At 58.0% G+C, this 25,770-nt stretch overlaps 1 protein-coding gene across 4 annotated transcripts in view; it reads right to left on the bottom strand.

Annotated features, from left to right (window-relative positions):
• Positions 1–1,946: 1,946 nt before the first annotated feature.
• usp34 (ubiquitin specific peptidase 34) overlaps positions 1,947–25,770 on the bottom strand; it is a 28,205-nt gene continuing 4,381 nt past the window's right edge. The window contains exons 4-75 of one of the 4 annotated variants that reach the window (XM_068322723.1): positions 25,706–25,756; positions 25,480–25,629; positions 25,328–25,395; positions 24,407–24,599; positions 24,269–24,330; positions 24,092–24,173; positions 23,906–23,998; positions 23,688–23,813; positions 23,483–23,612; positions 22,397–22,524; positions 21,293–21,987; positions 20,993–21,207; positions 20,799–20,914; positions 20,573–20,700; positions 20,407–20,496; positions 20,237–20,332; positions 20,066–20,148; positions 19,830–19,984; positions 19,508–19,621; positions 19,331–19,430; positions 18,436–18,725; positions 18,207–18,357; positions 18,020–18,120; positions 17,700–17,915; positions 17,237–17,362; positions 16,982–17,104; positions 16,444–16,527; positions 16,245–16,331; positions 15,960–16,160; positions 15,800–15,882; positions 15,668–15,708; positions 15,466–15,590; positions 15,237–15,389; positions 14,950–15,054; positions 14,764–14,858; positions 14,383–14,687; positions 14,149–14,312; positions 13,962–14,027; positions 13,733–13,879; positions 13,230–13,286; positions 12,395–12,472; positions 12,148–12,242; positions 11,688–12,081; positions 11,556–11,609; positions 11,309–11,404; positions 11,163–11,227; positions 11,004–11,079; positions 10,852–10,899; positions 10,505–10,570; positions 10,314–10,394; positions 10,141–10,226; positions 9,893–10,061; positions 9,710–9,784; positions 9,489–9,640; positions 9,172–9,325; positions 9,046–9,090; positions 8,860–8,964; positions 8,630–8,777; positions 8,255–8,559; positions 7,740–8,069; positions 7,503–7,660; positions 7,352–7,430; positions 7,086–7,212; positions 6,896–7,003; positions 6,711–6,815; positions 6,514–6,638; positions 5,500–5,623; positions 5,344–5,423; positions 5,129–5,269; positions 4,922–5,062; positions 3,364–3,505; positions 1,947–3,231 (exon numbers count right to left, since the gene is read on the bottom strand). In XM_068322723.1, coding sequence (XP_068178824.1) covers positions 2,564–3,231; positions 3,364–3,505; positions 4,922–5,062; positions 5,129–5,269; positions 5,344–5,423; positions 5,500–5,623; positions 6,514–6,638; positions 6,711–6,815; positions 6,896–7,003; positions 7,086–7,212; positions 7,352–7,430; positions 7,503–7,660; positions 7,740–8,069; positions 8,255–8,559; positions 8,630–8,777; positions 8,860–8,964; positions 9,046–9,090; positions 9,172–9,325; positions 9,489–9,640; positions 9,710–9,784; positions 9,893–10,061; positions 10,141–10,226; positions 10,314–10,394; positions 10,505–10,570; positions 10,852–10,899; positions 11,004–11,079; positions 11,163–11,227; positions 11,309–11,404; positions 11,556–11,609; positions 11,688–12,081; positions 12,148–12,242; positions 12,395–12,472; positions 13,230–13,286; positions 13,733–13,879; positions 13,962–14,027; positions 14,149–14,312; positions 14,383–14,687; positions 14,764–14,858; positions 14,950–15,054; positions 15,237–15,389; positions 15,466–15,590; positions 15,668–15,708; positions 15,800–15,882; positions 15,960–16,160; positions 16,245–16,331; positions 16,444–16,527; positions 16,982–17,104; positions 17,237–17,362; positions 17,700–17,915; positions 18,020–18,120; positions 18,207–18,357; positions 18,436–18,725; positions 19,331–19,430; positions 19,508–19,621; positions 19,830–19,984; positions 20,066–20,148; positions 20,237–20,332; positions 20,407–20,496; positions 20,573–20,700; positions 20,799–20,914; positions 20,993–21,207; positions 21,293–21,987; positions 22,397–22,524; positions 23,483–23,612; positions 23,688–23,813; positions 23,906–23,998; positions 24,092–24,173; positions 24,269–24,330; positions 24,407–24,599; positions 25,328–25,395; positions 25,480–25,629; positions 25,706–25,756 — 10,215 coding nt within the window. In that variant the 3' untranslated portion in view covers positions 1,947–2,563. The remainder of the gene's footprint in view (positions 3,232–3,363; positions 3,506–4,921; positions 5,063–5,128; positions 5,270–5,343; positions 5,424–5,499; positions 5,624–6,513; positions 6,639–6,710; positions 6,816–6,895; positions 7,004–7,085; positions 7,213–7,351; positions 7,431–7,502; positions 7,661–7,739; positions 8,070–8,254; positions 8,560–8,629; positions 8,778–8,859; positions 8,965–9,045; positions 9,091–9,171; positions 9,326–9,488; positions 9,641–9,709; positions 9,785–9,892; positions 10,062–10,140; positions 10,227–10,313; positions 10,395–10,504; positions 10,571–10,851; positions 10,900–11,003; positions 11,080–11,162; positions 11,228–11,308; positions 11,405–11,555; positions 11,610–11,687; positions 12,082–12,147; positions 12,243–12,394; positions 12,473–13,229; positions 13,287–13,732; positions 13,880–13,961; positions 14,028–14,148; positions 14,313–14,382; positions 14,688–14,763; positions 14,859–14,949; positions 15,055–15,236; positions 15,390–15,465; positions 15,591–15,667; positions 15,709–15,799; positions 15,883–15,959; positions 16,161–16,244; positions 16,332–16,443; positions 16,528–16,981; positions 17,105–17,236; positions 17,363–17,699; positions 17,916–18,019; positions 18,121–18,206; positions 18,358–18,435; positions 18,726–19,330; positions 19,431–19,507; positions 19,622–19,829; positions 19,985–20,065; positions 20,149–20,236; positions 20,333–20,406; positions 20,497–20,572; positions 20,701–20,798; positions 20,915–20,992; positions 21,208–21,292; positions 21,988–22,396; positions 22,525–23,482; positions 23,613–23,687; positions 23,814–23,905; positions 23,999–24,091; positions 24,174–24,268; positions 24,331–24,406; positions 24,600–25,327; positions 25,396–25,479; positions 25,630–25,705; positions 25,757–25,770) is intronic. The other 3 variants (XM_068322725.1, XM_068322724.1, XM_068322726.1) reach the window with 3 other exon arrangements.

Raw genomic sequence — 25,770 nt, 5'->3', positions numbered from 1 at the left:
ATTAGATAAGCATTTGTTGAAATTGTCTGTTTATCATCGATGATACTGTTGGACTTCTCCTCAACCTATGAATGATTTGAATTGACAAATAAATATTTTGTACTTCTGTACTTTGTCCTGTCTCCCCCCACCACACTGTATTGATACATTCCTCCTCGTCACTGCCACCGCAGGCTCAGTGGACGCAAATAAAGTATTGACTTCGCCCAACAGCCAACAGTTCAATATACTTCACGAATGTAATACGTTTTGTCTTACCTCTCCGGTAACATTCCGTGTTTCATTCGTCTGCGTTAGCTTAGCTCAGTGTTGTTAGCCAGCAATCTCTCATTGTCCGTGACAAATGTCAGGAAACACAGCTTTAATTACCAGCTGTCTGTAATCACCTGTTGTCTCATGTGCTAACACTGTGTTCTCCTCCACAAATCCTCCACCGGTCTCAGGTCGATCAGCCATTGTGTTTACACAACGAGCCAAGAGTCTTTGTTCAGCAGACTGAGAAAGTTGGGGACCTGAAGTCAGCACCACGTGTCCTCTAAAGTGTGTGTGTTCTCTGTGTAATATCCTCCCTGCTGTGTCATACGTTGTCTTTTTATTATGGAAGGTGTCCAAATCAATATGAATCTTACTTTGTGTGGCTGATTTTCAACTTGTCATAATTGTGCTGCATAACTATCTATCTATCTATCTATCTATCTATCTATCTATCTAATTGTCTTTTTGTGCTGAACTCTATCAGCTTACATTGATTTTCAATAAGTTACTCACTGGAAGTACGGACCGCAGTTAAACATGATGATCCTGTGAACATTAAAACCGACACCCCCAGCACAGATGACTGCGTCAGAAAGAAGGTCCAAATCCTGTCTTGTTAATTCTGTCATTGTAGCAGTAGTTCACATCACGCTGGCAACAGTCAAGTGTTTTGAGTTGAGTCAACAGGTTGATCTAATGAGTTCACCTCAAATGACAGACATGAAAGCTTTAAAGCTTTAAAGAAAAAAATCATTCATTCATTCATTTATTCATTCATTCATTTATTCATCTTTAAACCCGCCTCTGCATCTATTAACTGTATGTTCCCGTTCACTCTCAGTGCAGGGAGACCTGCATTCTAGAATCCGAAGGTCCTGGGCAGATTTCATTCAACCTGGCAACACAAGCCAGCTGAATTCTGATTGGATAAAAACTCTTAAACCTAAAAATAGAACAATGACCCATTGTTGGCCCATGTCATATTATATCCCAATGTAAAAATAAATAAATAAATATATATATATTATATATATACTGTATTTAAGGAAAATGCATTTTAATGTAATAAACTCATATTATCGTGATTTTTGGTTATGTAAGACCAGCAGAGAAGGCCTTGCTGTCCATCTGATGTTAGTCCTACCAGTAGGTTTATTTAAAAGGTTTTGATTCTTGTGTTTGAGCAAAAGATCAAAACTGAAAAATATAGAAAACCCTGAATGACCTGAATGGATTAAATTGAAGGATGTGATTAATTCAGAGAATAAACTTTCAACACTGCTAAGTTTTTGTTTTATAATTAGTAAGAAAAAAAACCCTGATTCCAAATGATTAATTTTACATTTCAAGAATAAAATGTTGAATATCAAGTTTTAAAACTTCTAGACATAAATAAAAAAATCATTGATTTTATCCGTGATCAGTTTTGGCTGGACCACGCCCCTCCACCTGAAGGCGTGGTCACGACAGGTGGAGGTGTGGCCTGCTAACCGCAGCTAGCAACTGAGTCACACCTCCCAGCTGGGAGCAGCGGAATACTGATGTCACTGGTGAGGTCACTCCTCAGTCGAGGAGTGTAAACACATCCCAGAATGCACCTGTGAAGCAGAATAAAGGCCACACCTCCAGCTTCAGCCACACGGCGTCTTATTAAAGAACTTTTATTCATTTATTCTCCATTAAAATTAAACAAAAGCAAAACAAACTGCAGCTGGTCCAACAGGCTTTATTTCAACCACAGTCCAATAAAGCACCTTCTTATATATTCATATATATATAAAGATATTTATATATATATTTATAGTTTCATTTACACCTTCAGGCAGACTACAAAGGATCCTTTACAGAATCAAGTTTCTTGTGGTTCTTTAATTTACAGGTAAACTTTTTTTCTGGATAATCAAACCACAAAAAAAAACAAAAACAGAACAAACCCAAACGGGGCAACTTCCTGTTGCCCCGGGGTAAAGTAGAAAACTGGCACAGACCCATTTTATACACAGTAAAAATGAAATAAAATTAAACGGCGCCGAGGAGACGACAGTTCTGTAAACCTTTCCCCGTTACAGCAAATAAAAGCCGGGGGGGCCGGAGCGGCGCCGCCCGTTAACGTGTGCTCGAGGGGGCGGGGCTGTGCGTTTGTAGAGCGGGGCGAGGAGGCGGAGCCACTGGAACCGACTGAACATCAGCGAAGGCAACGACAGCAGCACAAACAGCAGGGGGGGGGTGCGACCCCCAATCGGGTTCCACGGAGGACCGGCTAAAAGGGGCGTGTCTCAGATCTCATGGTGGCTGGGATTGGACGACGTCACGAAGAGGGCGGGCCTTTGGCCGACAGTTTGGTGACCATGGCGATGGCGGCTTCCACCGTTCTGTGCAGCATGTCCAGCATGTCGGGGGCGGGGCCGGCGCTCAGGAACGCCTGCGCTGAGGGGGCGTGGCCACCGCAGGCTTCAGGGGCCTCCCCCACTAAACCAAGGGCTGATGGGAAGGCAGTGTCCTCAGAGAGGGGAGGAGACTTAGAGCCCGCCTCCTTCTCATTGGTCTCCTCAGATATGGCCCCGCCCCTCCTCCCCTCCGGTCGCTCGTCCTCCTCCTCCTCCGGAGGCGTGTGACGTGGCTCAGGCTCCTCCCCCTGGACGAAGCTGTCCCCGCCCTCTGGGAGCAGAGAGGAGGAGGAGGAGGAGGAGAATGACGAAGACGAGGATGAAGATGCCTCCATCTTCTCCCCTTTGGGGGAGGAGTCCAGATTCCCGGAGGCGGTAGGGGCGGGGTCAGGAGAGGGCGGGTCCTGCTCCGTGCCCGGGTCGATGAGGGAGGAGGAGTCACGCGTCTCGGTGTCGGAGGTGCTGGTGGGCGTCAGCGCCTCCTGCTGGTCGGGCTTAGTGTCGCTGCCTGGGGGGAGGGCGGAGGTGGGGGCCGTGACATCACCGCTCACCCGCCGCCGCTTCACCGGGGTGGGCTCTTCATCGTCAGCTGGAAACACACACCATCATCATCACCATCATAACACAACATGAACAGCTGTTGTTGTTTACACTAACCTGAGGTCGTTGACCCAACCTGACCTCTGACCTCTCTGGTGGAGGTCACCTGTGTGTGTGTTACCTTTGGCCTCCTGCTCCACGTTGCTCCTCTGCTGGATGCAGACACGACAGCGAGTCAGCAGCTCCTGCAGGGCGGGGCCGAGGGCGGGGTCGAGGGTCTGAGGGGGCGGGACGGACAGCAGCAGCACCAATGCCCTCAGGTCCTGATGGGGGGGGGGGGAGAGTGAGACGTGTGTGTGTGTGTGTGTGTGGTGTTTCGGTGCTCGTTTTTTTTCGGTGCCGTTTTGAGTTTTAATCCGGTTTTCTGCCCCCCTGGGGGGGTACTACCCCAGAGAAGCCCCAATGACCATCAGAGCTGGGGGCTTTATTTCCCACTTTCCTGCCCTCAGTTTTAAAGCCAATCGGGGATTTGAACAAAGAAAATCTCTCCTAAGACCTCCCCATGTTCAGACAGCTCAGGTGCCCCCCCAGAGAAGGGAACGTCCTGGACCACCACTACTCCACGGGTTGGGATGTCTTTAGGTCCAACAGCCTAGACAAGTCACGGACGCTACATCCCAACATGCACCAGGGTTCGCTACAACAACCACAAACCCTGGTTCACAGCCACACCCAGGAGGGCCAGGTGTTCACCCACATCTCCGACCCCTCCCTGGAGACCTAGAGACCAGCGTGCCTCAAGACTTCAGCCATTGTCCCCAAGACCACCAGGATCACAGGACTGAACCACCACAGACTGTCGCTCTGACGTCTGTGGTCAGGGAGTCCTTTGAGACTGTCTCGACCCCCTCCTGGAGCCTCAAGGACATTACTGACCCCCTCCTGGAGCCTCAAGGACATTACTGACCCCCTCCTGGAGCCTCAAGGACATTACTGACCCCCTCCTGGAGCCTCAAGGACATTACTGACCCCCTCCTGGAGCCTCAAGGACATTACTGACCCCCTCCTGGAGCCTCAAGGACATTACTGACCCCCTCCTGGAGCCTCAAGGACATTACTGACCCCCTCCTGGAGCCTCTACAGAGCCTACAGATCTACAGATCACCTGGACCGTCGGCACTGGATCACCTCAGGGCTGTGTTCTTTCCCCCCTGCTCTTCTCCCTCTACACCAACTGGTCACCAGTCTGTCAGACTCCTGACGTCTGCTGACGGCCCCACCCTCACCGGCCTCGTCTCTGATGGGGGGGGGTCGGCTGGTATCAACCTGGAGCTCAACGCTCTCCAAACAGTGGAGATGATAGTGGACTTCAGGGAAGAAAGCCCCCCCATCATCACCTGTGACCTTCCAGGCTGCTGGTCCTGTGTGTGTGTGTGTGTGTGTGTGTGTGTGTGTGTGTGTGTGTGTGTGTGTGTGTGTTCCTACAGCGTTCAGCAGGCTGCTGGTCCTGTGTGTGTGTGTGTGTGTGTGTGTGTGTGTGTGTGTGTGTGTTCCTACAGCGTTCAGCAGGCTGCTGGTCCTGTGTGTGTGTGTGTGTGTGTGTGTGTTCCTACAGCGTTCAGCAGGCTGCTGGTCCTGTGTGTGTGTGTGTGTGTGTGTGTGTGTGTGTGTTCCTACAGCGTTCAGCAGGCTGCTGGTCCTGTGTGTGTGTGTGTGTGTGTGTGTGTGTGTGTTCCTACAGCGTTCAGCAGGCTGCTGGTCCTGCTGATCTCCAGACGCTGACTCAGCAGCTCTGGCTGCAGGCTGCTCTTCTCGTTCAGCAGGTTGGTCACCAGGACACCGATCAGGTTGGAGCAGCTGGGCCCGGACAGCACCTGGACCTACACACACACACACACACCTCAGATGTGACCTGTTGGGGGTGGGCCTGTGGGGGCAGGGCCTACCTTGTGCATGAAGCAGGTGAGGAAGGCGTAGGCCACGCCGTTGTTCAGGAACGTCCTCTCGTCCATCAGGACACACTTCAGGTACTCGCTGAAGGCCGGGTCCTCCACCAGCAGCTTCACACACGTCCGGGCCAGAACCGACTGCAGGGGCGAAAAACGGCACGGTCAGCACGACGCCAGGGGGTGGGGCCGGCCCCGGTCACCTGACCACACACCTGAGACTGACACAGCTCCGCCCACAGCTTGGGGAACAGAGCCAGGTGGAGAGGAAGTCCTTCGTAGGCGATCAGCACACCTGAGAGAGAGGGGGGCGGGGTTTAGATGGACGGACGGACACACACACACACACACACACACACACACACACTCACTCAGTTTGACCAGGGTGTCGGTGAATTTCTCGCAGTTGATGGCGACGCGACACAACAGGTGGATGAACTGGTGGTAAGACAGGAAGTAGTCCAGCAGCATCCGGTCGTACACCTCGTCCTTACCCTGAGACACACACACACACACACACACACACACAGTAACACACACACACACAGTAACACACACACACACACACACACAGTAACACACACACACACACACACACACACACACACAGTAACACACACACACACACACACACAGTAACACACACACACAGTAACACACACACACAGTAACACACACACACAGTAACACACACACACACACACACACAGTAACACACACACACAGTAACACACACACACACACACACACAGTAACACACACACACACACACACACACACACACACAGTAACACACACACACACAGTAACACACACACACACACACACACAGTAACACACACACACACACACACACACACACACACACACAGTAACACACACACACACACACACACAGTAACACACACACACAGTAACACACACACACAGTAACACACACACACAGTAACACACACACACACACACACACACACAGTAACACACACACACAGTAACACACACACACACACACAGTAACACACACACACACACACACACACAGTAACACACACACACAGTAACACACACACACACACACACACAGTAACACACACACACACACACAGTAACACACACACACACACACACACACACACAGTAACACACACACACACACAGTAACACACACACACAGTAACACACACACACACACAGTAACACACACACACAGTAACACACACACACACACAGTAACACACACACACACACAGTAACACACACACACAGTAACACACACACACACACACACACACACACACACACACACATCAGGTGTCGTGGTTCACCTTCAGTCTGTCATGTTCAGGGGTGGCCTCAGGGCTCCGGGGTCACGGGGTCATACCCACCTTGCTGCTCTCCACCATGGAGGGCAGCAGACACATGTTGAGTTCAGGCCTGGGGGGCCGGATGTTGTTCTTCGCCCCCAGCAGCTTGATGTTCTCCCTGCAGGGCAGGTACGGGCCGAACGACACTGTGGACAGACAGACAGTCAGACGGAGCCCCGGCACCGCTGGGGGGGGCAGGCGAGGGGGCGGGGACTCACTGGGGATGTTGCTATGGTGATAGGTGCAGTGGTTGTGCTGCAGGAAGGGCACCAGCGTGTGCAGGAAGTCGTGTGGACTCAGCAGCACCAGCTCCTTCAGGACGTCTGGGGGAGCAGAGCAAATCGTTTTGATTGGTTCCACGGGGACCAGCCCTTCCCACCTGGCTCCGCCCCCCCCCCCTTACCCAGGCAGGCGTTGCGGAGCTCCGGGGGGCTGTAGGAGTTCAGCAGCGTCAGCAGCTTGTGGGCGAAGTCGATCCGCTCCTGCCACTGGATCAGAGCCTGCTTCACGTCTGAGGGAGCAAAGGTCACGCAGGGGTCACACAGGGGTCAGACAGAGGTCACAGCACACACCCGGCGCCCTTCGACCCTCACCTTTGCGCTGCAGGTACGGCCGGCTGGCCTTGAGGACGGACAGGAAGATGGAGAGCAGCTCCACCAGGTCGCCGGTCACGTGACACGCCGTGGCCTCGTGGTACATCATGTGTAGCGTGTTGAAGGACTGAGACGACACGCAAACATCCTGTCAGGCTAACGGCTAACCGGCTAATAGCTAACCAGGCAGGGCGACTCCATCCTGATGATGTCATACATGTTTTACTTCTAAACACGGGGCATGCTAACGCTAATGCTAGCTGTACCTCGGTCATGAGGATGAGGCCCCGGTTGAAGACCACCAGCAGCCGGTCCTCGTCCGTCTCCAGCAGGACCCTGAAGGCACTGAGAGGAAGAGGGCGTGGTCAGACAGGTGGGACGTCCCTCCCTGCCCCCAGCGGCCAATGGGAGCCCCACCTGATGAGCGTGGTCCAGCAGGAGCGCCCGTCCAGGCAGCGCAGGTAGCAGCTGATGGTGGTCTTCTTGAACTGCTTGACGTCGTCCAGCTCCTCCTCCCTCATGTCGGCGCGCCGCGCCACGAACAGCTGCATCAGGTTGAACAGCTCCTCCACCGCCTGCAGGGGGCAGCAACACACACGCGTCACTTCCGGCCGCTCGCGCCGGCGCCCGCGTGTCACGCCGGGCTCCACCCACCCCGGGGTACTGGCTGGCGTGCGGCGTCAGGTTCTTGAAGGCCCACTGGATGTTCTGGTGCGAGGCCAGCTGGCGCGTGAAGGCGGCCGACTGCTCGCAGCACAGCCGCAGGATGCCGTAGTAGGCGGGCAGCATGCTGCGGTTGAACAGCACCACCTCCTGGTCGTCGTGGTCGGCCAGGATGTAGTTGAAGGCGATGTTCTTGGTCACCAGCGGGTTCTGCACCACCAGGCGCACGTTCTCGGGGCAGTCCACGCACATGTTGTACCAGAAGGACAGCAGCGCCTGCTTGTTGTGGTTGGTGGCGATGGCCGGCTCCGACAGCTTGGGCTAGGGGCGGAGACAAGGGTTAGCGCCGGAGGGGGGCGGGGCTGCGGGTGAGGTCACGACTGAGCTGCAGACGAATGGAATACTAGTGACAAGAAGAGAACCACGCCCCCAGGAGAGCCACGCCCAAGTAGAACAAGACCCACGTACAACCACGACCCAGGAGAGCCACGTGTGGGCGGAGCTACCTGGAACAGGTTCCACAGGTCCATGAAGTAGCCGGAGAACATGAGCTTCTCGGTCTTGGAGATCAGGCAGTAGGTCATGAAGCTGAAGTACTGGACCAGCTTGGTGGTCCCGTGCACGCTGGCGTCCACGTAGAGCTTGGCGCGTCCCAGCAGCCCCAGCAGCAGGTTGTACACCTGGTGCAGCACCACGGTGGTGTCGGGCGACAGCGGCAGCTCGCGGGTGGGCAGGTGCAGCGAGCGCGTGGAGCGGAACATCTGGCGGAACGAGTTGCTGGGGATGAGGGACACCAGGAGGTACGCCGCCGCTGCGGGGACAGAGGTGGCGTTAGCGTTAGCGTCAGCGGCTGACCGGCGGCGGCGCGGGGCGGGGCTTACAGGTGCGCACGCGGGGGTAGTTGTGCGCCAGCAGGAAGCGCTCCACCCAGTTCTCCATGTTCTGCAGCACCCAGCTGTGGGCCAGCTTGTTCCGGGGCGTCTGCACCGCCAGCCAGTCCAGGCACTGGGACGGGTTGTACTCGATCACCTGACAGGAAGCACACGGGCGTGAGGAACGGTGGGCGGGGCCTGGAGGCGGGCCTCATGTCTCCGGTGTCGGGGGGGCTCACCTCCCAGATCCTCTGGAGGATGTAGGAGGCGAAGGAGGGCATCCCCGGGGGGCCGCCGGCGAACTCCATCAGCATCGTCAGCAGCTTGAAGAACGGGTTGGCGGCCTGGGGGGGGGGGGGGGGGGGGGGGCTGATCAGACACCACCAATAACCAATCACCAATAATCACCTGATCGATCGGCTCACCTCCGGCGTCAGCTTGGCGATGGAGGTGAAGAGCATCGACACGATCTGCAGGAGCAGGTGGTTAGCTGCGCGCTAGCCTGCTAGCATAGCGTGATAGCATGATGTGCTAGTGTGGCGTTAGCTTACGTGCTCCGCTAGCCGGTTGTTATAGCGACAGAGGCTGAAGATCAGGTTGCAGGTCTGCCGGATGTTGATGCCGTCTCTGATGTGCTGGAACAGGAAGGGGAAGCCCTTCCCCCCCGTCAGCGCCGCCATGTCGCTCTGGGACAGCGTCAGGTGTCTGGGGGGGCGGACAGTCACTAGGGGTTAACTAGTCACCACTAGTCAACTAGTCACCACTAGTCAACCACTAGTCAACCAGTAGTCAGCCAGTCACCACTAGTGAACCACTAGTTAACTAGTCCCCGCCAGTCCCCATGAGTTAAGCGGGGGGCGGGGCCTACCTCTCGGAGCGGGACTGCTCCACCAATAGGGCGATCAGGGCGATCATCTTCTCCAGGGCGGCGGGGCGGTACTTCTCCTCGGCCAGCGACAGGATGTCCTCCTCCTCGTCCTCCTCCTCCCCCTCCTCCTCCGACAGAACCTCCACCTGCGGCTGGGGGCGGACCCGTCGTGAGCACACGGCGCCGCCCCCCCTGTGCCCCCCCCACCTGAGGACACCTACGTTCTCGGGGCCTTTGGTCCCCATGTAGAAGTGCACCATGATGGAGATGGCCTGCAGCGACAGCAGGAACTGACTCTGGAGACGGAACCAGAAGCAGGAGGTTAGAACCAGAACCAGAACCAGAACCAGAACCAGATCCACATCAGCGCTGCCCCGGCGGGTGGGGGCGGGGGCGGGGCCCACCTCCTCCTCCCCCATCTTGGCGAACTCGTAGAGGAAGGCGAAGTACTCGGTCAGGTGTTTGCTGTGCGGCTTGACGCCGTGCTCCATGATGGACAGCAGCGTCTTCACGAAGCGCGTCACGCAGGAGCGGCTGCCGATGTCCTCCACCGGCCCGTCCATGTCGTCAGAGCTGGGGGGGCGGGGCTCAGGTGAGTGACATCACAACCCCTCCAACCCCCCCACAAACCCACCAATGGGGCGCCACCTACCCGTCCTCCATGCCGGGCTGCAGGTACAGGTGGGCGTGGACCGGCCTGAGCCGCTGGATGACGTGGATACACAACCGCTGGAACATCTGGACACGCAGGGGACACGCGTGAGGGAGGGAGCTGGGGGGCAAGGGGGCGGGGCAGATAGAGGGGGGGCAGGGGCAACGCCTCACCTGTCGCACGATCTGATTGGGGCACTTGATGAGGATCTGCATGGGCCACCAGTTGTCGTCGGCCATCCGGTCCAGGAACCACTGAAAGAGCAGAGGACATGCCTTTAGCTCCGCCCCCCCAGTAGGAGGGACATGCTTCTAGCTCCGCCCCCCAGCAGGAGGATGAAGAACGATGAGGAAGAGGAGCAGACCTCGCAGGCGGCCTGGCTGTTGTTGAACTGTTTGGTGAGGAGCTCGATCCACTGGAGCATCGTGGGCTGTGGGGGGTCACAGGGGGGTTTGGGGGGACACGGGGGGTCACAGGGGGTTTGGGGGGACACGGGGGGTCACAGGGGGGTTTGGGGGGACACGGGGGGTCACAGGGGGGTTTTAGGTGAGACGGGGGGGTCACAGGGGTTTTTTGGGGGAGACGGGGGGTGACAGGGGGGTTTGGGGGACACGGGGGGTGACAGGGGGGTTTGGGGGACACGGGGGGTGACAGGGGGGTCAGTCTCTCCTCCGGACGCCGTCTGGACGTGACAGGAATGAGACTCCTTACCTTCTCCTTGGAGTGGATGAAGGTCTCCAGGACGAAGGAGGTGCTGAGCTGCAGAGACACCAGAGAGAACGTGACATCACTTCCTGTCACCTTGATTACATCACTTCCTGTTAACCGATGACATCACAGCACGTCGGAGGCGGGGGTCTCACCTTGGCGGTCATCAGGGACACGGCTTTGGGGTCCGGCAGGGTGCTGGGGATGCTGCTGCAGAGCTGCCACATGAAGCTACCGGCGGACAAACAACAACAACAGGTAAACAACAACAACCGCCACGCCGCCACGCCATTGGTCCAGAGAGCCACACCCACCCGAAGTAGGTGTGTTCAAAGATGTTCTTGTCCTGGAGGAACTGCATGTTGTCGTGCCAGATCCACTGAAAGAGGCGCCAAGAGGTTAGAAAGACAAACGTGACGGACAGGCGGAACCAAGGGGGGCGGGGCATAAGGGGCGGTACCTCCAGCAGGTCGGGCGACACGTCGAAACGAAAGTCCTTCCCGTTCTCCTCCTCTGGCTCCGCCCTCTTGTAGAACAACATGTAGGCGCTGTGCGTCTGCAGGGCGACAAACGACACGTTAGCCGCGTCTGACGGCGCTGCCTCCACCCGTTAGCCACGCCGCGGCGCCTCTAAGCAGCTAATGGGCGCCGCGACGCCTCTAAGCAGCTAATGGGCGCCGCGGCGCCACCGTCGGACCGGCGCTCACCTTCTCGAAGGAGAAGTCCATGAACTTGTCGGTGACGGAGTCGTAGGTCTTGGTCTGGAGGAGAAAGCAGACGCGTGAGAACCCGGCGCCACCAGCCGACCCCTCCCGTCGGGACGCGGCGCCGCCTCCTACCGTCATCTCCCCGCCGAAGCACTCTGATGCCAGCTGGGCGGAGTCGAAGGACTTGACCTCGGCGTCGTTGAACAGGTACCAGCGGTTGTTGCGGTAGGCGTGCGGGTTGACGATGTCCCGGATGAAGCTGTAGTAATGGCCGCCGTCCGCCGTGCCCGTGTGCACCGTCACGCCGATCAGGTCGTACTCGTAGCTCTCCGCCTCGCCGTCGTCACGGAAACCCTCCTTGCGCTCCCCCTTGCCCATCAGGAAGTCCTCGGTGTAGGGCGTCATGTCGAGGCGCAGCGGGAAGGAGAAGTGTGTGTTGACCTTCTCCTTCATCATGGTCACCATGTTGAAGGTGTACCTCATGGTGTTGAAGCTCAGGATCCGCGGCAGCTTCTTGAAGCACGCTCTGTTAGAGAGGAGCAGGTTCAGACACGCCCACGGGCTTCAGGCCCCGCCCACCCACGCCACGCACCTTTTCTCCGCCCGGACCTTCTTCCCGCACTGGGAGCAGGTGTACATGTTGTCCCCCTCCAGCGTGTCCTTGATGGTCACCTCGTCCAGAGACTCCTGACCGCCGGGGGCACGAGACGTGGTTAACAGCTAGCAGCAGCTAACGGTACCTAGCAGCCGCTAACGGTAGCTAGCAGCCGCTAACGGTAGCTAGCAGCAGCTAATAGCAGCTAACAGCTAATGGAGTGATGATGCGTTCAGTGACTCACGTAGATGTTCTTCATGTCGGCCACCTGACACCTGACGGTGTAAAACTCCTCCGCCGTCTGACTCACGTGGTCACAGTCCTGCACACAGGTGAAGACACACAGGTGACGACACACAGGTGACCACACACACACAGGTGACCACACACACAGGTGACATGTACAGGTGACCACACACACAGGTGAAGACACACACAGGTGACGACACACAGGTGACGACACACAGGTGACGACACACAGGTGACAACACACACATGACGACACACAGGTGACGACACACACGTGACGACACACACATGACGACACACAGGTGACGACACACACGTGACGACACACACAGGTGACGACACACAGGTGACGACACACAGGTGACGACACACACGTGACGACACACAGGTGACAACACACACATGACGACACACAGGTGACGACACACACGTGACGACACACACATGACGACACACAGGTGACGACACACACGTGACGACACACAGGTGACAACACACACAGGTGACATGTACAGGTGACGACACACAGGTGACAACACACAGGCGACGACACACAGTTGACATGTACAGGTGACGACACACAGTCGATGACACAGGCGGCGACACACAGGTGACGACACACACAGGCGATGACACACAGGTGACATGTACAGGTGACGACACACAGGCGACACACAGGTGACGACACACAGGTGACGACACACAGGCGACGACACACAGGCGACGACACACAGGCGACGACACACAGGCGACGACACACAGGCGACGACACACAGGTGACATGTACAGGTGAGGACAGAGCAGCTGAGGGGACGAGGACCTGAACCCACCAGAGAAACCACGTTGTTGGTGATGACGCCCCCAAACAGAGTCTTCACCGTGTTTTTCTGTCGAGAGACACAACATGAGTGTATTCATCGTACTGGTTATACTGGTCTGAACTGGTCTGACTCATTTATACTGGTCTGAACTGGTCTGAACTGGTCTGAACCGGTCTGAACTGGTCTGACTCATTTATACTGGTCTGAACTGGTCTAGACTGATCTGAACTGGTCTGACTCATTTATACTGGTCTGAACTGGTCTGAACCGGTCTGAACTGGTCTGACTCATTTATACTGGTCTGAACCGGTCTGAACTGGTCTGACTCATTTATACTGGTCTGAACTGGTCTGAACCGGTCTGACTCATTTATACTGGTCTGAAATGATCTGATCTTGTTCCACTGGTCTGAACTGGTTCCACTGGTCTGAACTGGTTCCACTGGTCTGAACTGGTTCCACTGGTCTGAACTGGTTCCACTGGTCTGAACTGGTTCCACTGGTCTGCGTTACCAGCTCCTGGGACATCTCCTCGATCTTGGTGATGAGGTCGGTGAAGAACTCGGTCATGTCCTTCTGCTCGCCGGTGTTCAGAGGCTGTTTGTCCATGGTGTAGGTCTTGCAGAAGGGGCGGGGGTTGTAGGCCTTCCTCTCGCTCTCCTGGGGGGGCGGAGCATCAGACGTTGAAGGAGGAGCCAAAGGAGGAGCACCGCCCTTTCCCAAAAAGTGGGCGTGAACTCACCATGAGATACGTGAACATCTTCTGCAGCTCCAGCAGGGTGGTCTTGTGTTTGATCTCCTCTGCGTACTGCGCACACACACACACACACACACACACACACACACACACACACACACACACACACTCAGGTTGACTGACAGCCTGCCTGGTGGGCTGCTGCGCCCCCTGGCTGGTCTTGCAGGCTGACCTTGGCGGTGAAGACGGCCTGCCGCGCCTCGGGGATCATGTAGAGCTGCTGGATGGTGGAGGCCAGGTAGCAGGTGGCGCCCAGGTTGGTGAGTCCCACGAAGCGGCACTCGGCCCGCACGTCGTCGTGCGGCCAGTAGTCCCACTTGTAGGGGGCGTGTGAGGCTGGGGGGAGCGGACACCGGTCGGTTGGGTGGACTGGGCGGCGGCGGCGGGCGAACCGACCGATCCTCACCTTGCATGTGCTGCGACATCACCCAGTTGTGCAGCAGCCGGTAGTTCTCGGCCGAGCCCCTCACCGTCTCCACCAGCAGGTCGTAGGCGGCGGCGCGGGCGGCGTGGGACTTGCACTTGGGCGGGGCGCGGTCGGCCAGGCTGGGCAGCAGGAACAGCAGGTTGTGGACGTCGCGCAGGAACTCCTGGCCCTCACGAGAGAACTTGAAGGGCGGCTTGTGCTTCAGCACGCTGGTGGACAGGCGCAGCAGCCCCGTCAGCCCGTCGTCCTCCACCGCCCCGTCCTGCTGGTCCAGGATCTCCCGGCTGGAAAGGGGGGGGGGGCATGAGTTCACATCGAACGGGACGATCCCCCCTGCCCCCCCCAGGAGGACGTCCTCACCTGCGGATGCAGTCGGCCAGGTGGCGCGCCAGAGCGTCCAGGTCCAGCAGCGTGGTCTGCACGGCGCCGGCCGGCGACAGAGAGGGAGAGACCTTCTGTGAGTTCAGACAGACCCACGCTAGCAGCGGTCGCTATGACAACACACACACTGCCCCCCCCGGGGGGAGGGGCCGGGCGGGGCCCCACCTGGCTGGCGTCCTTCACGTGGATGTTGTCGATCAGCTTGCAGAGCAGCCAGAAGTATTCCTTACAGCCTGTCCTCAAGAGGGCGTCGTCCTCGTAGTCCTCCACCTGGAGACACGCCCACACCGCGTCAGACACCGCCCACACACACAGACCACGCCCCCCACAGAGAGAGAGGGGGCGGCGGCCTGCAGGGAAGCAATCGTCTGCAGCAGGAAGGTGAACACCTGCACGGCTGTGTGTGTGTGTGTGTGTGTGTGTGTGTGTGTGTGTGTGTGTGTGTGTGTTACCCTGGGGGGCCTCAGGTCCTGGGCGTCTGACAGGAACTTGAGCAGCGTGGAGGCGGCGAGCAGCAGGAAGGAGCGGTTGATGGCGTCCCCCCCCTCCAGGCCCGACAGCGACAGCTTGTAGAGTCCGTTACACGCCTCGTGTCTCACCGCCGGCTGGAACACACGGAGGGGGCGGGGTTAGAGAAGCGGACCAGCACCAGACCGGCCCCCCCGGGGGGCGTGGCCTCACCTCGGGCACCAGCAGCGTCAGCTTCCTCAGCCAATCGTGGAGCCGCTCGCTGTCGGCCAGGCTGGACTTGACGGCGGAGGAGCAGTGAGCCCAGCTGACCAGCAGCCACATGGAGTAGTGGGTCACTGCAGGGGGACAGGGGTCAGAGGTCACGGGTCGGAGGTCACGCCCCCAGCAGGACCACAGCAATCTGCTGACTCACCTTCATGACGGGAACGGTGGTCAGACTGAGCCTTCAGGACCCTGAAACACACAACCGGTTAGTGTGTGTGTGTGTGTGTGTGTGTGTGTGTGTGTGTGTGTGTGCAGGGCGGCGCTCGGTGCGGGGTGTAACCTTTGGGCCAGGTTGTCGTAGGTGTAGGCCACGTTGATCAGCCGCTGGATGAGGCTGGTTCCCTGGACCAGGCTGAGGAACACCTGAGACCAGAGACAGGAAGTCAGGCCCGGGTGGGGCGGGGCGGGTCCACGGTGGGCGGGCCGAGGGCGGGGCTTACCTCGGTCAGGCGGGGAATGTGCAGACCCTTCCCGTGTTCCACGGTGGACTTGCGGGACTTCCCGGGCCACGCCCGCTTCCTCTGGCTGTCGCTGAGGCCGGACCAGGAGAAGACGTCGTGGTAGGCCAGGTCCAGGTCCGCCGGGTCCACCGCGAACTGGCAGATCAGCTTCAGCAGGCAGGCCAGGCAGTCCAGCAGCCACTACGGGAGGTCAGAGGTCACAGGAGGTCAGAGGACACGGAGAAGGTCAGAGGAGGCCAGGCGGGGGCCGGAGCTCCGTCTCACCACGGTCCAGGACTCCTGGTCTTTGGGCTCCAGGATGGCGGAGTTGAAGATCTCCAGGAGGAGCTGCAGACCCCCAGAGGACACGAACTGGAGGACAGACAGGAGGACTAACTATTGTTTGGGTTTTCATCCGCCTACCCACCGCTGGGGGGTCTCATGTCTGATGCCCCGGCCCCCGGAGGGCCCCCGTGGGTCCTACCTTGCAGCTCCAGGTGTTCTTGCTGTTCTCAATCTGATCCTCGCTGGAGTCGTCGGAGTCGGGGTACAGGTCGCTGTAGCTGCCCTGGAAACGGCCCCACAACCCGGTGGTGAGGAACAAACCACAGAGCTAATGTTCTGCACCAACCAGACGCTAACTAAAAGCAGTCGGAACCGACGGGAACAAGTCCTAACCCCCCGAGAAATACAGGGTACAGACGCTTAGCTTTCTAACAGTGGACTCTAGAGACTATTCTAAAGGACTTTTCTTACAGTGGACTCTAGAGACTATTCTAAAGGACTTTTCTTACAGTGGACTCTAGAGACTATTCTAAAGGACTTTTCTTACAGTGGACTCTAGAGACTATTCTAAAGGACTTTTCTTACAGTGGACTCTAGAGACTATTCTAAAGGACTTTTCTTACAGTGGACTCTAGAGACTATTCTAAAGGACTTTTCTTACAGTGGACTCTAGAGACTATTCTAAAGGACTTTTCTTACAGTGGACTCTAGAGACTATTCTAAAGGACTTTTCTTACAGTGGACTCCCGGTGGATGCGGCGGTTGGGTTTTCCCAGGGCCTCGATGATCTCCAGAGCGTAAAGCAGCTTGTGGGGACTTTTAATCCTCAGCAACTCCTTCCAGCAGAGCCCCTCCCCATTCTACACACACACACACACACACACACACACACACACACACGCACACCTCTTCATCATGTTACATGTGATCATGACGAATGTAACAGACTTGATGACATCACTGCGCTCCATCTGCATGTAAAGCAGTCCCACCGTGTCATCTGAGATGTTCTGGAAGGCCAGGAGCATCTTGGGACATGTAGGCAGGAGCATCAGCAGCTCCCAGACCCGCCGGGACAGGTTCTCCGCGTGGAGGTGGAGCTCCTCACAGCGGGCGCTCTGGGGGAACACGAGGCCCTCGTCAGTCACAGACCTCAGTGATGGGGTTCAAGATCTCCAGGAGGAGCTGGAGGTCTGTGGTGGTCTGTAGTGGTCTGTGGTGGTCTGTGGTGGTCTGTAGTGGTCTGTAGTGGTCTGTAGTGGTCTGTAGTGGTCGTCTGTGAGGTGGTCTGTGGTGGTCTGTGAGGTGGTCTGCGGTGGTCTGCGGTGGTCTGCGGTGGTCTGCGGTGGTCTGTAGTGGTCTGTGGTGGTCTGTAGTGGTCTGTAGTGGTCTGTGGTGGTCTGTAGTGGTCTGTAGTGGTCTGTAGTGGTCTGTAGTGGTCTGTAGTGGTCTCACCTCAGAGTTGTGCAGCAGCTTCTCGGAGCCGGGGCTGGGCGGCTTGAAGCCAGCCAGCATCTCCAGCAGCTCGAACAGCGTGGTGAGGTGGGGCTCCTGGAGCAGCAGCAGCATGGGGATGTGCTCCTTCTGGGGGGGGGGCAGACAGGAAGCTGGCAGCTGGACACCCTCCCCCTTCCTCTCCCTCCGCGGAGCCCCCAGGGACACGAACACCATCTAGATCAAAACGCGTTCACTGTCAGCAGAGCGCCCCTGACTTGCAGCCGCAGGCGCCCAGGTGCATCATGGGACACTGACAGAGGACAGGAACAGGAAGTCACCTGCATGTCCTTGAAGCCCAGCTCGTGCAGCGTCTTCTCGTCGTAGTCGGTGGTCAGCTCGTGTCCCGAGGAGATCATCCTGACGGGTCCCATCAGGCCTCCTGCAGGACACACACACCGTCACACACACACACCTTCATGGGGGGGTGGGGTCACCGCCGAGGGGGCGTGGCCAACGGGAGCCCACCTGGGAAGTCTCCCGGCTGGCGGCCGCTCTGGCCGAACTCCTGCAGCTGGGCCTGCTGGTTGATCTGCTCCTTCTGCAGGTTCTCGTACCAGTGGGTGACCTCGGCCCGCAGGTCGGCCACCTGGTCGCTGGGGTACATCTCAATGGTCATCTGGGGGCGCACAGGGACGAGAGGCTGAGCTGCTAGCTCCGCCTCCTGGCCGCTCAGGGGTCGGAGGTCGGCGCTCACCTTGTCAGGCAGGCCGGCGGGCTGGCAGACGATCCTCAGCGGCAGCGACTGCTTGTCGCTCAGCGCCTTCAGGTGGCTGCTGATGCCCGTCCCCTCGATCTGCCACTGCCGCAGGTGGTACGCAAACCGCCGCCGGAACGCCTCCAGGTGCGTCTTCAGCATCAGCAGCCCCCGCTCGATGCTGGTCAGGCCGGAGTGGGCGTCGGCCTCCAGGCTGGCCGACGCCCCCAGGAGGCTCTCCATGCACTTCCTGATGAACTCCTGCTCCTTCTCCAGGCCCGTCTTCCCGGCTGACGCACAAAAAAGCACACCGGGATTACCCACAGTGCATCGGGACGCAACCGTGACAAATCAGTGATCAGATTGACGGGATATGCTGATCGACTGGAGCATCAATCAAAATTTGACGTCGGAGGAAAGAAGAAGAAATGAGCGTCAATCAAAACCTGATGTCGGAGAAAAGAGGAAGAAACGAGGGTCAATCAAAACCTGACATTGGAGGAAGAAGAAACGAGTGTCAATCAAAACTTGATGTCAGCGGAAAGAGGAAGAAACACGCGTCAATCAAATCCTGACGTTGAAGGAGAGAGGAAGAAATGAGCGTCAATCAAAACCTTAAGAAACAAACGTCAATCAAAACCTGATGTCGGAGGAAAGAGGAAGAAACGAGCGTCAATCAAAACCTGATGTCAGCGGAAAGAGGAAGAAATGAGCGTCAATCAAAACCTGACATCGGAGGAAGAAACGAGCATCAATCAAAACCAGACGTCGGAGGAAAAAGGAAGAAACGAGTATCAATCAAAACCTGGAGCGAAGGTTTGCTCTCGTCCACCCAGAACACGATTAAAACAGGATCATGTGACTAAACATTTGAGGTCATGTGACCTGCACCCACCGTTGATGTAGTAGGAGTTGATGTACTGGATGGCGGCGCGGCTGATGTCAGCTGACTGAGCCCTCAAGGCGATCCCCCACAGCTGGTCCATCCCACACAGCTGCCACACACACACACACACAGTGTTAACGTCTCAGTGTTGCCCCCCCGGTGGCAAACGCACGTGGGCGGGGTTACCTCGCAGCTGGAGGCATTGTCCAGGGCGCTGGTGGCGAGGCGGGCCAAGTTACAGAGGTGCTGGAACAGGTTGAGGCCGGTCATACTGATGGTCTCTGGCTTCAGCTGAGGCATCTGGACACACACACACACACACACACACACACACACACACACACACACACACACTTTATGAACATGTAGCGGATGCTAACTGCTAGAGAAGCGGTTCAGACGGTGCCCGGTGGAGTGATGCTAGGCTAATCGGCGTGCTGCTGGTTCCCTTCCCCTCCTCGACGCTGGGTCAACCTGCTGTGGGTTCAGGTGAACCGGCCCCACCCACCTTCTCCAGGAACAGGTGTTTGTAGGTCTCCATGCCCATTGCATGCTGGTCCTTGCTGCGGACCTGGTTGAGGAACCAGTGGAGGGCGTCATCGTAGCATTCGGCGTCCTCCACCAGGCAGTGCCACAGGATGTCCACCTGCTCCAGACTCAGCCCTGCCGGGAGGACACGCCCACATCGCTTGTCACCTGGTTCGCTCCAAGCCCCGCCCTCACCCCCGTCAAACCCCGCCTTACTGAAGTGGTCCGGAGATCCCAGCGTGGAGAAGACGCAGGTGAGGAACTGGAGGCGGACCTGGACCTCGGCACTGTGGCTGTACCTGAGGGGGGGGGCGGGGTCAGACAGGTGAGTGGAGACAGAGGATGACACCGGGGGGTCACGCGTGAGGCGAGGGGGGCGGGGCTTACAGGGCGAACTTGTGCCGCCGCTCCCGGACCTCCTGGATGTAGTGCTGGAGGTTGTCGAAGAACAGCTTCATCATGTGCAGCTCCTTCTCCGCCCACCTGGACCGCAGCAGGACAGATGAGGTTAGGCCCCGCCCACCAGACGACCCCGCCCCCTTCAGAGCCCCACTCACATGGTGATCCAGTGGGTGTCGTAGCTGGAGCCGAACTGCTGGAAGGTGCCGAAGAGTTTGGGCAGCAGACGCAAGGAGACCACCACGGACCTGAAGGAGACAGGAAGTCAACGCCGGAACCGGTCGGGGGGTGGGGGGGTGGCGTTCCCCCTCCCATCGCTCTTACCTGTGGTGAGCCAGGTTGTCAAGGCAACCCTCGATGAAGCGCATGCGGATCTGTCGGTCGGTGAACCAGCAGACGAGGGAACACAGCAGCTTCTCGGCCTCGTTGATCAAACCCTCCGACAGGTGGATCTGAGGGAGACGCAGCGTGAGCTGGGGGGCGGGGCTACTCACAGGCAACATCAAACAAAAGCATCTGTTCAAAACGCCAGCGCCCGGGGGGGTCGTACCGCGTCCTCGTCCTGCACCAGGTCCCACAGCAGGGTGTTGCCCTTCTTGCACACGTTGTCCAGGTTGATGTCGGTCACGGCGCCGCCGGCGTACTGGTGCTTGTGGACCGCCGGACCTGCGGAGACCATCGCCGTCAGAACCGGGGTGTCGTCCCGAACTCTGCCCCCCCGCCGCACCCCCACACCGGGCTCACCTTGCACCAGGTGCTCGTGGTAGATGGAGGCCAGGTTGGGGAGGTGCTGCTGCAGGTGCGAGCTGAGCTCGGCGTGCGAGTTGATCTGGACCAGCTCCTCCTCGCAGCCCGACTCCTCGCCGTCGAAGTCGGCCATGTTCTTCTCCGACTTGGCGCTGACCTGCGAGCTGCTGCAGCTCACGTCGTCGGCGCTCAGCATGTCCTCCACCATCGGCCTGAGGAGACCACGCCCACGTCATCATCACCATCTCCAGATGTCATGTGATCCTGTGTTGCCACGGTAACATCGTGGCGTCTTACCCTTCGTGGTGATGATGATGATGATGATGATGGTGGTGGTGCTGGGGACCAATGAAACGCCGGCAGGTGAAGAGCTCGCTGCCCATAGCCTCGCCCAGGAAGTCCCCGCCCCGGGGCAGGCACGGGGGCTCCTGGGGCCCCTGGGCCATCTGGGAGGGGCCGACGTCCGCAGGCTGCTGCTGGGGCTCCTCCCCATCGGGCCGCGCTGATGAAGAGGTGGAGCAGGCATCCAGCATCCTCATCCGCCCCTCCAGGGACGCCGATGGCGGCGTTGTGGCGACGGCGGAGGGGTCCGGGCTGTACAGGAGAATCTTGGACTTGGCTCCGCCCCCTGAACCACTGGTTCCAGCCCCCCGGCCCGCCCCCTCGCCGAGCGCCTCCCCCGCCTTCCTCTTCCTGGACTCCGGCTGCTCCCGGGGCTCCTTCAGCTGGCCCCCCTCCTCCTCGTCCTCTTCGTCATCGTCGTCCTCCTCCTCCTCGTCTTCCTCCTCCTCGTCCTCCTCCTCCTCCTTCAGCGCCTCGCTGTCCGCCATGTCGTCGGAGTGCATCTCGCTGCCGGGGCTGCCGGCCGATTGGCTGGCGCGGCTGGAGGCGGCCTCGTTGCTGGAAGCGTCGCTGCGGCCGCTGCTGCTGCCCGGCCCGCTGCTGCCCTCCACGCTGTTGGCCGTCTCGTCAGAGCTGCCCTGCATCGACTCCTGGGGGACACGCCCCCGTCAGCGTGTGTGTGTCAGCGTGTGTGTGTGTGTGTCAGCGTGTGTGTGTGTGTGTCAGTGTGTGTGTGTGTCAGTGTGTGTGTGTCAGTGTGTGTGTGTCAGTGTGTGTGTGTCAGTGTGTGTGTGTCAGTGTGTGTGTGTGTCAGTGTGTGTGTGTCAGTGTGTGTGTGTCAGTGTGTGTGTGTCAGTGTGTGTGTGTCAGTGTGTGTGTGTGTCAGTGTGTGTGTGTCAGTGTGTGTGTGTCAGTGTGTGTGTGTCAGTGTGTGTGTGTGTGTCAGTGTGTGTGTGTCAGTGTGTGTGTGTCAGTGTGTGTGTGTGTCAGTGTGTGTGTGTCAGTGTGTGTGTGTCAGTGTGTGTGTGTCAGTGTGTGTGTGTCAGTGTGTGTGCTCACCTCCGTGTCCGACAGCCTCTGCTGGCTCCTCTTGCCCCCCATCAGCTGCTCCTCCATCTCCATGTCGCTGCCGCCGCTGTGCTGCGTGTCGCTGTTGTCGCTGCTGTCCGGACTAGCAGCCGGAGACCCTGAGAACCACATCGGGACAGGTGAGACCAGGTGTGTGTGTGTGTGTGTGTGTGTGTGTGTGTGTGTGTCGCTCTCCAGAACCGTTTTGGTAAACTCAGAGTTCAGTAAATCAAATCTTGAGCGCTGGTAACACTCTTCACCGTATCTGTCAATCATCCTGCAGTTCCTCTTTCTGCCACAACCCCCGTGGGGGCAGCACCACTGTGTTCACGCAGCTCCAACACCCCCCCCTTGTTGTTTTTTGTCTCTGTTAGCATCTCAGAGTGTCAGGCTTCCTACCTAAAGACTAGTGAAGATAGTGTTAGTGGTGACAATCTCTCTGATGACAACGCTGACTCTGACACACAATAACTCCTCCCTCCTGGGTTGGGGACTACCTTTGGGACGGTTGGGGACTACCTTCGGGACAGTTGGGGACTACCTTCGGGACGGTTGGGGACTACCTTCGGGACGGTTGGGGACTACCTTCGGGACGGTTGGGGACTACCTTCGGGACGGTTGGGGACTACCTTCGGGACGGTTGGGGACTACCTTTGGGACGGTTGGGGACTACCTTTGGGACGGTTGGGGACTACCTTTGGGACGGTTGGGGACTACCTTTGGGACGGTTGGGGACTACCTTTGGGACGGTTGGGGACTACCTTTGGGACGGTTGGGGACTACCTTCGGGACGGTTGGGGACTACCTTTGGGACGGTTGGGGACTACCTTTGGGACGGTTGGGGACTACCTTTGGGACGGTTGGGGACTACCTTCGGGACGGTTGGGGACTACCTTTGGGACGGTTGGGGACTACCTTTGGGACGGTTGGGGACTACCTTTGGGACGGTTGGGGACTACCTTTGGGACGGTTGGGGACTACCTTTGGGACGGTTGGGGACTACCTTTGGGACAACCTTTGGTTGTGGACCACCTGTACTCGGCCCAGTTGGGCCTGGCGCTCGGGTTGTGGACTCACCCTTCTTGGTGCCAATGGGGATGTTGGTGTTGAGCAGCGAGGCGAAGGAGCTCTGCTTGGACAGCTGGGCTTTGGCTGCCAGCGCGTTGTTCCACAGCGCCTTGATGAGCATGGAGGCCAGGTAGAGAGTCTGGGGGCAGAGGGGAGGGGGGTGAGCGTCACCATGGAAACCAGCGCCGTCTGCGGTCGCGTTGGGGGGGTATACCTGCTCGGTATGGGCACTGGGATGGAGGCCCGACACCAGGTTGAGGACGTGGCGAAGAGGCACCGGGTCCAGGTTTTTGATGAGGGAGGGGAAAAGGTCGTGGATGTAGCGGCTGCAGTGCTTCAGCTGAAACGGGTCAGAGGAGACAGGATGTACGCCCAAATATGGTTTGAGGGGTCACAACCAGACAGGAAACCCCCATCCTACACCCGCCTCACCTGAGCGGCGGCCCAGATACAGTCAACGTGCTGCGTGCTGAGCCGGCCCTCTGCAGCCAGGAAGTTCAGGATCACCTGACACTGCTTGATGATCTACCCACAGACACACACACACACACACACTGGTCAGTGGGTCAAAGGTCACCTCCATCAGCAGGTCTAAGGTCAGCAGGTCAAAGGTCTCACCTCGATGTGCAAATTGGGACCAAATATGTGCTCGACCACGTTATTATGGATCAGCCAATCAGCAAGCTCCTTGGCGATGGACCTGAGGAGACATTCAGTGAATCAGGCCACTCCTTAAACAGGTGGACCGACCAATCAGGAGCGACGGGATAAGGGGGGGCGGAGCCCCGGACTCACGTCTCGGTGTCGGACACCAGCGACTCGTTGTTGCAGACGTCGTTGAAGGTGTGCAGCTGATTCTGAGGACAAAGAAGACACACGTCAGGACGCGTCAGGCTCCTCCCACCGCAGCCGAGGCCAACCAATCAGACTCACGGTGATCTGGCTGAGCCCCGCCAGCCTCATGGTGAGGGTGGGGGACATGAAGTACTTGAAGGCCAGGTCCAGGCTCTCCTTGTCGAAGCACAGCGCGCTGTCCAGCGGCTCCTTCACCGTGCTCCACATCAGGTCGGCCATGTTGCGTGCGGCGCTCTGCCGCAGCTCCTGATCCGACAGCTTACAGAGGTACCTGAACGCAGCGCTGTGACATCATCACGCCGGTCTGAGCTCCACCCACTAACAAGACGCCGCCGACCCCTCCCTTTGGTCACGTGACGTCACTAAACCCACGTGTTCACTGTCGCCTCGCAGCGTCAACCCCGCCCCCTCCCAGACGACGAGCGTCAACAGATGGAGTTAACCCCGCCCCCTCCCTGAAGACATTCGCCGCCTCTGCTTGGAGACTGACGAGCGTCGGGCCCGCCCGTGTCACGTGACCGGCGCTCTCCCTCCGGCTGGGGTCACACGAGGAGAGCTCACTGGAAGCCTAGCAACGGTTGCCACGGCAACAGCAGGTACTGAGTATTTCGGGGAGAGAAGGAGCGAGACGCTCCGACAGTCACGTCTGACTGGAGCCGACGCGGCTCCGAGGCGTCAGTAAACAAATAAACAGGTTTGTTTACGGTCAGCACAAACGATTAGCATTAGCACAAATACATGAGCATGTTTGTTGACTGTCGTGGGACATAAACAGGTCTACACTGCATGACAGTAAACAAACATGTTTATGTTTATAAACAGCAAACAAAAATGTTGATGTTTACTGTTAAACATGAACATGTTTATGGTTAGCGTTAGTAAAAGTAAATAAACATGTTTGTTTACGGTCAGTGCAAATAAACAGGTTTATGATGATCATTAGCAAACGTAAACAAACACGTTTGTTGTCTGGACGTAAACATATGGGCGTGGCCTCACCGGATGACGTAGGTCCTGAAGGGGATGATGTGCTGCATCACCGCCGGGATGTGGAGCCAGATCCGGATCTGTGGGAAAGCATTGGGCATCAGGCTGTCGTCATGGCGACAGAGCGTTTGGCGTGGAGGGGTGTGGATGGGGGGGGGACTCACGTTGGACACGATGGTGATAAAGGCGTGGGCGATGGCGAAGGGGAGGGTCTCGGGCGTCCCCGCCTCGAAGCACTCCTTCATCAGGGCGAGGCCGTGCTTCCCGCAGAACAGGCAGACGTAGCGCAGCAGGTGGAGCGGTACCTCCACGTCCTGGGGGGGAGGGGGGTCAAAGGTCAGGGGGAAGGGGCGGCGCCACCCACGGTGGGTCCGGGGTGCGTTCACTTACGTTCATGTCGCAGAAGGAGCCCAGGATGTTGCTCTCGTGAGCGGAGATGTCCTGGAGGAGAGGGG

The sequence above is a fragment of the Antennarius striatus genome, chromosome 8, assembly GCF_040054535.1.
Source record: "Antennarius striatus isolate MH-2024 chromosome 8, ASM4005453v1, whole genome shotgun sequence".
Classification (NCBI taxonomy): Eukaryota; Metazoa; Chordata; class Actinopteri; order Lophiiformes; family Antennariidae; genus Antennarius; species Antennarius striatus.
Note: the sequence above shows the minus strand (reverse complement) of the source record. Positions and strands in the feature narration are given on the sequence as shown.